The sequence below is a fragment of the Palaemon carinicauda genome, chromosome 29, assembly GCF_036898095.1.
Source record: "Palaemon carinicauda isolate YSFRI2023 chromosome 29, ASM3689809v2, whole genome shotgun sequence".
NCBI lineage: Eukaryota > Metazoa > Arthropoda > Malacostraca > Decapoda > Palaemonidae > Palaemon > Palaemon carinicauda.
The window spans coordinates 47,979,505-47,991,950 of NC_090753.1; the positions used below are offsets into that span (position 1 = coordinate 47,979,505).

Consider the following 12,446-nt stretch of genomic DNA (forward strand, 5'->3'; position numbering starts at 1 on the left):
ATAATAATAATAATAATAGTAACACGTTGGGAACGAAACGTAATGTTCTTTAAGGAAATCAATAACAACAACAACAACAACAACAACAACAACAACAATAATAATAATAATAATAATAATAATAATAATAATGCCTGCTAATGAATCAGCTTGATTAAACTTAGCACTTTTCAGACTGAGATCAAACCTGAAGACAAATTTCTTTCTACGAAAAGGATGAAATTATTAATTAAATGAAGGAAGGCGGAAGACTACAAAGTGTGTTGAGCTAAGAGCCCGAAGGAACGTTGCCATTAACCAAAAGACCCTTAAGAACTACAGGGTGGAAAAAGGAGAAGCAGCAGCAAAAGATGCGACCGATATTGCCCTGAAATTCAAAAGATTTAACTTTATGAATGGAAGAACCTTGTTACGTTGGAGAGAAGAAATTACTTTTGTAGCTTACTCAATCTTGCTGTAACTCTAATAAATAAAAGATAATGAAACACTATTTGATTTAGATATCTTAAAATTTCAGTCATTTGTTTTTCCAAATCCATCTTAATCTTTCCGTTTTCAATTAGCAGATTCTCAAGATTGTACGTCAAATATATAAGTCACAAATTTATGTTCGTCAAATGTCCTTTTCATTGCATTCTTATCATATATCATTTCTATTACGCTCAAGTTACTCGAAGTGATTATTTCCTTATAACTACAGTACATTTACATTGTAACTAATTATTTCAATAAGGTGCAAGCTAAATCGTTTTCTTTCTTAAATACCTTAAACTGAAATCAACTATTACTTCAATTAAATTAATTTTCCTTTGATAAACAAAAACTCCCTCGAGATTCAACTCTTCGTGTAACAAAGTATATCCAAGGTATTCCCCTGTTGGAGCCCTTGGGCTTATAGCATCTTGCTTTTCCAACTAGGGTTGTACCTTGGCAATTAGTAATAATAATATGATTCTTTACGTTTAATTAACTTCGTCTAAGTTTATTGTTCAAATCTAAATAATCCGATTAATTCTATCTCCATTTTCATGGATCCACCTCAGAACCTTATGGCATCTTGCTTTTCCAACTAGGGTTGTACCTTGGCAATTAGTAATAATAATATGATTCTTTACGTTTAATTAACTTCGTCTAAGTTTATTGTTCAAATCTAAATAATCCGATTAATTCTATCTCCCTTTTCATGGATCCACCTCAGAACCCAGTCTATTCTCCGGCAATCCAATTCTCCCCATCAAAGAGAAATAAAAGCGAGACAAATATTTCAGGACTCGACCTAGGTCACAATATTGTCAACAGGATGGCAACTAAATCCTCTCTTCCAGTATATTCCAAAAAGCCTTTCTAACTGGATAGCGATCAGGGGACCAAAAGGTGAAGAGGAATGTGTGAGAGGAGGAAGAGTTAGGTGAAGGGAGTAATGGAAGAGGATATGGAAGGAAACAGATGGAGTATGATGGAGGAGTTTGAGAGTGAATTGGGGGCATTTGGAGTAATAGATGAGGTTGAGGAATGCATGAGGTATGATGGAGGAGAAGGAGGGTGAAGTGATGTTTGGAGGAAACAGATAGAGTATGATGGAGGAGCTTAAGGGTGAATTGGGGGCATTTGGAGTAATAGATGAGGTTGAGGAATGGATGAGGTATGATGGAGGAGATGGAGGGTGAAGTGATGTTTGGAGGAATGGAGGAGGTATGATGGAGGAGTTGAAGGGTGAAGTGGAGGCGTTTGGAGGAATAGACGAGGTTGAGGAATGGATGAAGTATGATGGAGTTGGAGGGTGAAGTGAAGGCGTTTGGAGGATTGAATGAAGTATGGTGGAGGAGTTGGAGGGTGAAGTGGAGATGTTTGGAGGAATGGATGAGGTTAAGGAATGAATGAGGTATGATAGGAGAGTTGGAGCGTGAAGTGATGTTTGGAGGAATGGATGAGGTATGATGGAGGAGTTGGAGGGTGAAGTGGAGGCGATTGGAGGAATGGACGAGGTTAAAGAATGGATGAGGTATGATAGAGGAGTGGGAGCGTGAAGTGATGTTTGGAGGAATGGATGAGGTATGATGGAGGAGTTGGAGGGTGAAGTGGAGGCGATTGGAGGAATGGGCGAGGTTAAAGAATGAATGAGGTATGATAGAGGAGTTGGAGAGTGAAGTGGAGATTTTGGGAAGAATGGATGAGGTATAATGGAAGAGTTGGAGAGTGAAGTGCAGGATTTAAAGGACACGGGGCACTGATCAATGAACAACTGTTCAAGGTGGCACATAAATATATTAGAAAAGGTAGGGCCCAAGGGAGAACCTATTGCCATACCATCAACCACCATGAAAAGTTGTTCATTGATCAGTGCCCTGTGTCCTTTAAACCCCTATTTTAAGACGTTATGTCGATGATACCTTTGTTCTTTACAGAGATAGACATCATGGCACTTTGTTTTTAGAGTACATTAACTCATTTCATTCATATATTAAGTTAACTTTGGACTCGGAACATAATGATAAACTTTCCTTTTTAGATATCAAGATTTCCCGTTGTAATGGAGCATTTAGTACTGGCATTTTTAGAAAGCAAACTTTTACAGGACTTGGGTTAAACTTTTTTTAGTCACTGTCCGAATTCATTTAAAGTAAACTCTTGTAAAACATTAATTTTTAGAGTTTTTAATCTTTCTTCACATTAGGGTAGGTTTCACGAGGGAATTAAATTTCTAAAATCATATTTTATGGGGAACTTATCCATGTGACGTGTTTGATAAGCTTACGAAGCAGTTTTAGATAACTTTTTTATTCCGAAAGCCACAGTACTAAACGTTCCAGAGAAGCAGATGTATGTCTCTACCATTCATGTATGACTATAAAAATGTTAAATGTAAACTTGAGGAAGTTCTTTCTAATCTGTATCCCTATGTTAATTTCAAGTTTGTTTTCAAGAATCCACTAACCATAGGTAGCATGTTCACATTCAAAGACACTCTACCAGATTTGATGCGGTCCTTAATTGTTTATTTATACAATTGTCCTAAATGTAATTTAGGAACTTATATTGGTTGTTCCAACCGTCTCTTGAGGATCCCCATTGACTCTCATAGAGGAGTTAGTCATCGTACAGGTTGTACATTAAATAAAAAGGTGTTTTCTTCCATACGTAATCACGCTCATGCATGCAAGCAGTCAATTAACTATTCTAATGTCAAAATACTAGCCATATCACCCAATAGCTATTCTCTACCTACCCTAGAATCACTTTTCATTAAACAGCTATCCCCTACTCTCAATCACTCAACAACCTCTGTTCCTTTGCATACTGCCTTACGACTTTCCCCACTTAATCTTCTAACCATCACTTCACACGCTCTAACGTCTAAACCTCCCCGTCATTCCAAGTTTCAGTCTTAGATTTTTCCATAATACTAGGAGAGTTACTTTCTTATCCGGTGTGTTTTGTCCGTTTTCTCTTATATTCCAGGTTATTTCTGTGTAATATTATTTTGATTTCCATATTTATGTTTTTAGTGAATTTTTTTATTGTTTTTTAAAGTTTTCTGTGTATTTGTTCTGATTTTGATATTGCTCTTTTCCTGTCATTCATTTTTTTTTTATGATATATTTGGTTTAATTTCTTATTTTTTAGAACATTTCCTCCACTTCATTTTAATGTATTTCGATGAATTTGTTATAATTCTTACCAGTTTAACTGAATTTCATAGACAACGTAATTATGTCTATTGACGTAATTATGTCTATTGATTTGTTTTATGTTCACTTATTTAGCTCCAATGATAGGAAATGTTGTTCCCGAAAGCTTAGCATATAAACTGTCCAAATTCTGGAAGTATTTGCTTTCCTTCGCCTTTCTACTAAACCTCAAGCTTTCTAGAAGCGAAAATGCCATTAATTATATATATATATATATATATATATATATATATATATATTATAATATATATATATATATATATATATATATATATATATATATATATATATATATATATATATATATATAGTACAGTAAATAATACATGCCAAAGATAGCCACATTGACTGATGAATAAATTAAATCGATATAACTTTTTGATAAAGCACAATAACAGAGCACATATGAATTGTATTCACCCCAATTGCATAAGCAGCTAATCAGTGGCAAGCAACTGTAGCAAGCAGCATTCTGGGCACATGCAAATGCCGTTCATCACACAGAGGTTCCTCTGGGCCCAATCCAAATTGCATCCTTGGGGCAGGACCCACACAGGTGCATCAAACCAATTACCTGACTGAAAGGCCAAAAAATTATCTTCCCAGGAGGAGGGGTGGAGGTAATGAGAGAGAGAGAGAGAGAGAGAGAGAGAGAGAGAGAGAGAGAGAGAGAGAGAGAGGAGAGAGAGAGAGAGAGAGAGATTGCGTTTACAAATGCTGAAAGCATTTTGAATGGGAGGTAAAGCTCTTAAGAAAGTGCGAGACTGCATTGATAGATGACAGATGCAGAGAATTTCGAATGACAACCTACTCTCTCTCTCTCTCTCTCTCTCTCTCTCTCTCTCTCTCTCTCTCTCTCTCTCTCTCTCTCTCTCTCGACGACTAATAATCATCGGTGGAAAATAAAAATAATTTGGAAAACAGACAAACCTTGAGAGAGAGAGAGAGAGAGAGAGAGAGAGAGAGAGAGAGAGAGAGAGAGAGAGAGAGAGAGAGAGAGAGGAAAAGAAATTGAAGAAAGAGGATTGCTGATGGCATTAAGAAAGTGAGGGTTAAAGGATAAACCACTCAGAAGAATTGAAGGAAAGAGGGAGAATGAAATTACAAAGAAAAGGAAAAGGGATTGGAAGAACGACGGCCATCACTGGGGCCAAGGGAGCCATTCAGCGTATCAATGGCCCTAGAGGAAATGGGAGAGAAAGCAGGAATAAGATTGGAAGAATGAAAAAAAAAATACTGGTAGATAGGAAATGAAACAGGAGAGGTGGAAAATGCAAAGTAAAAATTGAAAGAAACTGCAGAATGAAAGGACAAAGAATGAGATACATAAATAGAAATTAGAAGATGAGGATGTATGAATAACTACAAGGCCACTCAGTACAGTTGAGAGCATACCTTCACCACAACAAGCAGTCTTACTTAAGGTTGTGGCCTTATTGTTATAGTCTCTGCCTGGTGATCGCCAAACGGGGGTTCAAGTCCCGCTCAGACTCGTTAGGTCCTTCGGTGTCTGCAACCTTACTATCTTTGTGAGCTAAGGATGTGAGGTTTGGGAGAGCCTATATGTCTACCTCCTGAGTTATCGGCAGCCATTACCTGGCGCTCCCTGGTCCTAGCTTGGATGGAGAGGGGCTTGGGCGCTGGTCATATATGGTCAGTCTCTATGGCATTGTCCTACTTGCTAGGGCAATGTCTCTATCTCTTGCCTCTGGCATTCATGGGGCGCCTTTAAACCTTTAAACTCCACCGTGTACCTGTACTTTGATGCATATTCTTCAAAACCTAATGGATTTGTCCTTGGGTCATAACCCAAATGTTTACCAAGTTTCATTGAATTTGGTTTACTATTTTCTGTTGTTCATAAACTAAAAATAAACTGACAAAATTTTTGCCATCTACTAAGCATTGCGATTACTTTCAAAGTACTGTTGCATACTTGTACTTTTATGTACATTATTCAAAATGTTAGTTTCATTTTAGGTCATACCCAACATGACTTCCACGTTTGGTCAAATTTGGTACAATAGTTTTTGTGTAAAGTTGCTCACAAATAAACAAACTAAGAAACGGACAACAGAGTGATCAAATACCATTCGCCAAATCTTCGAGTTTGGTGCAGACAAAAATAAAAAAAAAATAAAATAGGCAAACGTGAGAATACCATCTTCAAGAAAAAACGAAGTTTGAATATTTATCGACTAAAAGATAAGAGTTGGAAGACCCAGACCTACATGGATGAGGACTATGAAGCGTGAAGTAGATGACGAATGGAGAAGTATTGATTTAAAAGCTCAGGATAGATGACAGGCGAAATCTAACTGAGGCCCTTGGCGTCAATATAAGTAGGAGGAGATGAAGATGATAATGATGATGATGAAAAGATCAGCAGCTTAATAGAGAATAGTCTACTAAAAATGGATAAACAGTAAAAGTCTACGGGCGGGAAACACCTCGTTTATGTTTGTCGTCATTCAGCCCGGGGACAACCTTTCTCCGTTTCGATACTTAAGTATTATGTAAAATAAAGTATGCAGACCTTTTAAACAGGTAGACGGGACGTGATGTTCCTAAGGTATCGACACAATTTAATGATATCTAATATTGCCGTTATTTATGACTGAGGATCCACTTATAATAATAATAATAATAATAATAATAATAATAATTCAAATTAAGGACAACCAAAGACCCAAATACGAATTAAAAGATCAGTTATTATTCCCTACTTAAGTTAATTAAGAAAGATTGATTGATTGATTGATTGATTATGAGTTATCTGTCAATCAATCAATCTTTCTATTACAATCCGGTTTCCATGAAATTTAAGCAACAGAAATGAGAGAGAGAGAAAATTATAGGAAGTTGGGGGGTGGGGGTCAACCGAAAAAAAATGAGTAATCAAGGCAGGTTGTTCCTCACCTCCCCTAAATTGTGAAGGCAACCGGAAGCTCTTTCTTGAGGCTGCTGATGAACCGTATCCTCCTCCTCCTCCTCCTCCTCCTAGTAATTCTATCATCTCTTCTTCTCTCCGTGGCTTTAGGAATCGTGATCTCCATAGGAAATCCCATCCACCCTACAATCAGTGTGGAGGAGACATCCAGAGATAAATAAGTTGTCTATCTGTGGTGATTGGGGGAACTGTCTGTCATAATGAAAGGTCGTCTGACCGAATAACAGAATGACGGACGAAGAATGATGATGAAACTAACAGATAACATGTCAGATCGGTAATTACACTCCTACATCAAACCATTGTTCTTTAGTCTTGGGTAGTGCCATAGCCTGTGCACCAAGGTTTTCCACTGTATTGGGTTAGAGTTCTCTTGCTTGAGGGTACACGGCCACACTATTCTATCTTATTACACTTCCTCTAGTTTTATTAAAGTTTTTTTCACTTCATATATGAAATATTTATTTTATTGTTGTTACTCTTCTTAAAATATTTAATTTTTCCTTGTTTCCTTTCCTCACTGGGTTATTTTCCCTGTTGGAGCCCATGGCCTTATAGCATCCTGCTTTTCCAAAATATGGTTGTAGCTTAGCAAGTAGTAGTAGTAATAATAATAACAACAACAACAACAACAACAACAACAACAATAATAATAATCTGTTAAACCAAAGTGCTACTCTCATCATTTGTAAATAAAGTATATAGACAGATTCAGAAAGGTACTAGAAAAAAAGGGTATTGATCTGCAGGAAACTACTAGAAAAAAAGGGTATTGATCTGCAGGAAACAAGTGCTTTCAAGATAGGGTTGAATAGCATAATTCGTGCACGGGTGAAGAGGTGATGCGCATGAGCTATCTGGAAGGTAGATGAAGCGAAAAATACTGTGGAATTTCTACTGGAGAGGGATTTCATCTATGTTTTATCCGTTGTATATATATATATATATATATATATATATATATATATATATATATATATAGGGAGTTAAATGGTAGGATAGGATTAGAAATTCAACTATAAGATAGATTACTCAAGTGTCATATGTGGTTGAGATCATGATGAGGGGTAGATGGAGATGGTTTGGGCATGCTATTTGCATTCCACAAGAGACATTAGTTCACCAAACTCTCAACTGGGCTATACAAGGCACTAGATGAGTTGGAAGACCCAGGCCTACATGGCTGAGGACTATGAAGTGTGAAGTAGGAGATGATGAATGGAGAAGTATTGATTTAAAAGCCCAAGATATAGACGACTGGTGAAATCTAACCGAGGTACTTTGCGTCAATAGGCATAGGAGGAGATGATGATGATGAGTCTCAAGTCTCAATGTGGTACTGGCGGTAAAAAAAAAACTACTTTCTAGATTACTAAACTTATAAACCCTCACTTTGTTGAATTAATTATGCTAATAAATTAAAATTCATTTAAAGACTTTGCAAAAGAGAGAGAGAGAGAGAGAGAGAGAGAGAGAGAGAGAGAGAGAGAGAGAGAGAGAGAGAGAGAGAGAGAGAGATCGGACATCCCTCAATCAAATGAAGACCTGATTAGTAACTATAATATGCACCGAGTTAATTAGACAATTATGTAACGAAAAATTAGTAATCAAAACAGTAAATGTTAAGGATGCGGAAACGCATTTAATTAAAGCCAATGTTCATAAAAAAAAAAAACATAATTAAAAGGACCGAAAAACGAAAAAAAAAAAAAACTTTAGCTATCTAATTTCACTGATATAATCATCTAGTTTTATGGGTCCCTGAAGAACAATTTGGGCCATAATAGTAATCCCTGTCTCCCTCTATAAATAATTTCCTTTGACATTTTTAAAGACTTCACGATAGTTTGTAAAGGGGAGGGGGCCAACCATCACTACATATATCAACATACTGTACATCTCTCTCTCTCTCTCTCTCTCTCTCTCTCTCTCTCTCTCTCTCTCTCTCTCTCTCTCCACTTAAAATGTCATCAAATGTCACTATTTATACACTGCAAAGTGATGAGACGCTCTAAACCACACAAACACGATATATGTAATTATCTACGACTAGTCTATCCCAAAAATCTTAAACAAGAAAACGCAACGCAACAAAATGTACTTTACAGAAATATAAATCTGAAAAATTAATACAATAACGCTATTATATTTGAAGAACAAGAACACTAGTTTGACAATAATCTAGATACATCAATGCTGTAATTGTTCAGTGGCTACTTTCCTCTTGGTAAGGGTAGAAGAGACTCTTTAGTTATGGTAAGCAGCTCTTCTATGAGAAGGACATTCCAAAATCAAACCATTGTTTTCTAGTCTTGGGCAGGAGTCCAGTACGTTTTGGCGCCGCTCTTTTGGCGACGATGATTTGGCGCCGCCGTTTTGGAGCTAAATTGTTTAGGCGCTCGTTATTTTGGCCCTAGCCCATTTGGCGCCAGTTTGAAAATTTTCTGACCTGATATATATATATATATATATATATATATATATATATATATATATATATATATACATATATATATATATACATATATATATATATATATATATATATATATATATATATATATATATATATATATACATACATACGTACACACGTGTGTGTGTTTATATTTAGTGCATGGGTAAAAAATAACAAAAATAAAAAAGTTCTATTTATTTTCAGCAATACAGTATTAAAATGCTACAAAAATTAAATAAAATGAAATATTTTCACCAACATGTTAATGCATTTCATAGCTATATGCCAAACCACGTAAGTATTCCAGTGGTTCCCGTGAATCAAACTGCTGTACTATAATTATCTTCGACCCAGTTCATTAACGGCTGGAGTTCATCAGGTAAATATTGCGCCAAAGCATCGATGTAAACATCCATGTGAGAAATAGGTACAAAAGATAAAGCAACGATCGTTTTGGCTTTTACTGAGAAGTCGGGGTCATTATTATACAAATGTTGGAGCCCAAGTTGTTTCAGGTGCTTATGAATATTATTTACTTCTTTCACTACTTCCTGGTTCTTAGTATGAATACGCCCTTTACACTCATTTTTTGATTCACACCTCCAAAACTTGAGAGAAGGAACGTTTTTTCTACATTTGTCAAACACATACATATATCCATTGTGTGAAAATTTTGGCTTGCCTCTATTACTCAAGATTTTGTCGGCCATTTGATGTATGGGCTGTACAAGAAACTAAAGAAAAGCGTTTTCCAATATAAAAAGACTTGAATATGGTAACAACTAGTTTACTATTATAATTCTCAAATCAGACAAGCCCTTGGCGTAATGAGATGATCACTAAACGAGACACTGGTAAAATTATGTGATAACTAAACAAGACTTGAATATCGTAATAACTGGTTTAATATTACAATTCTCAAATCAGACGAGCCTTTGGTGTAATGAGGTGATCACTAAACGAGACACAAATTTGCGGATGGTCCTTAAGTTTGTTTCTTGGCGTCAAAACAGCTCATCGCCAAAACAATGAGTGCCAAACTGTCTATCGCCAAAATGGCGGCGCCAAATCGTCAGCGCCAAAGAGTCGGCGCCAAATCGTCCTGTTCCGTTGGGCAGTGCCATAGCCTCTGTACCATGATCTTCCACTGTCTTGGGTTAGAGTTCTCTTGCTTCAGGGTACACTCGGGCACGCTATTCTCTCTAATTTCTCTTTCTCTTGTTTTGTTAAAGTTTTTATATTTCATATAGGAAATATTTATCTTAATGTTGTTGCTATTCTTAAAATATTTTATTTTTCCTTTTTTCCTTTCCTCACTGGGCTATTTTCCCTGTTGGGGCCCCTGGGCTCATAGCATCCTGCTTTTCCAACTAGGGTTGTAGCTTAGCAAGTAATAATAATAATAATAATAATAATAATAATGCCTATGCATTACAAGCATAGATAAAAGACTAATCTAATAACGGAGACCAGAATAATGAGCGAGAGATGAAACAGATTTGAGCACACACACAATTAAGACAGAGTGGAAGTCAGGGGCAGGACCATCAATATTATCATTATCATCGTTATCATTACTTTTATTATCATCATTATCTTTGTTGAGGTTCCATATACATACATAAATATGCATATAACGTATGTAAGTATACATACATACTTCCACACTCACACACTCATACACACACACACACACATATATACATATATATATATATATATATATATATATATATATATATATATATACATATATATATGTCTATCTATCTATCTATCTATATATATATATATATATATATATATATATATATATATATATATGTGTGTGTGTGTGTGTGTTGATTTCCGGTTACACTCAGCGGCATTGCCAGACATGTAACTACTCGGTCTCTTCCCATCCATCGGGTAGGGAGAGAGAGTAGTCATAACCAGGTGAGATGGGTGCAGTGTTTGTGCATATAATTTATATCTAAATATTTAGTCGTAATTTTATCGGTCACAGACAGCAGAGAGTGTGTGTATATATATATATATATATATATATATATATATATATATATATATATATAATATATATAAATATATATATATATATATATATATATATAATATATATATATATATATAATATATATATATATATTTATATATATTATATATATAAAATCCCTATTTATCTACTAGTTTTATTTCGTAGTAAAACTGTTTATAACCACTTTACAAACGATAGCAAAGTATAAATTATAAAAAAATGGCTAAACAAAATACACGAATAAGAACAATTCCGTTTTATTGACAAATTAACCAAAATGACATTGCTAATTGGCAAACGTTTGAAACTAAAAGGTTTCTGTCATATTTCTACTTCGGGGGAGGGGCAAACAGTAACATCAGCTAGCGATAAGTAAACATGACTCTCATAATAAAACGGCCAATGCGTGTTAATAATGCCAATATAGAATTGTAATCTACCACAGTTATTGACTGAATGAATAAAGAAAACGTGAATGAGCTTTATTTGAAAGAAAACTGAATATAATTTATTACAGGGGACACTAAACTAGTTTTCGCCTCTCTTTCCTCCGACTCTCTTGAATATTTTTAAATTGGAAACGGAATGTTTAAAGTACAGAATTTACATACACTGTAATCAACGTTGCGATTACCAATACTATCACTAAAATACTTAATCATATTAAGTGTTAGAAAACGGTAAAGTGCATTGTAGTTATAGTATACGGTTTGGTTAAATAAGACCTTTCTAATCTTGTTGAGTTTCGATCTCACAGATAAAACTGCGTATAAATGCTTATTTTGGATGAAAAGCTTAAATCTCGTTTTTCATCTTATCCATTTCTTGTTTACTTTAAACTATTGTAAGGACACCGCTCCCTTCGTCGTCCAGAAAATCAACAAACTGTTTATTTATTTGAATTCTCCTCTTGCCACACCGTGGTTTCCCATGTATGTGTATTCTGCTCTATCAGAGCTACATTTTGACATATGTATTATTGCATTACATGTTTCTGTTAACTCATAATTCGCATATTTTTAAGTGTAAGAAAACACATATATTTTGGCGGGCAATTCAATCTGATTTGGCGCCAGCGCCATCCTACCTTTTCGTCCGCACCTTGTAATATACTCCCACGCACATTTGAATAAAGTATCAGTTGATCTTGGTGACGCTTGTCTCACTGTCCTTACAACTGGTGACCCCGGAGTTGAAAGTAGCATCAGCGGTTTTGGCTTTGCCATTAACGGACTTATTACGGCCGTGCTACCTTCTCTATACTCCGTTACCTTAGGCGTGAGCCTGCCTTTGGTTCTCCCAGACTTCGGTGCA

At 35.6% G+C, this 12,446-nt stretch overlaps 1 protein-coding gene across 1 annotated transcript; it reads right to left on the reverse strand.

Annotated features, from left to right (window-relative positions):
- Nucleotides 1–1,276: 1,276 nt before the first annotated feature.
- Nucleotides 1,277–2,260, reverse strand: LOC137622556 (uncharacterized). Its single transcript, XM_068353159.1, has one exon. The coding sequence runs from the start codon at nt 2,258–2,260 to the stop codon at nt 1,277–1,279; it is 984 nt and encodes a 327-aa protein (XP_068209260.1).
- Nucleotides 2,261–12,446: the final 10,186 nt, after the last annotated feature.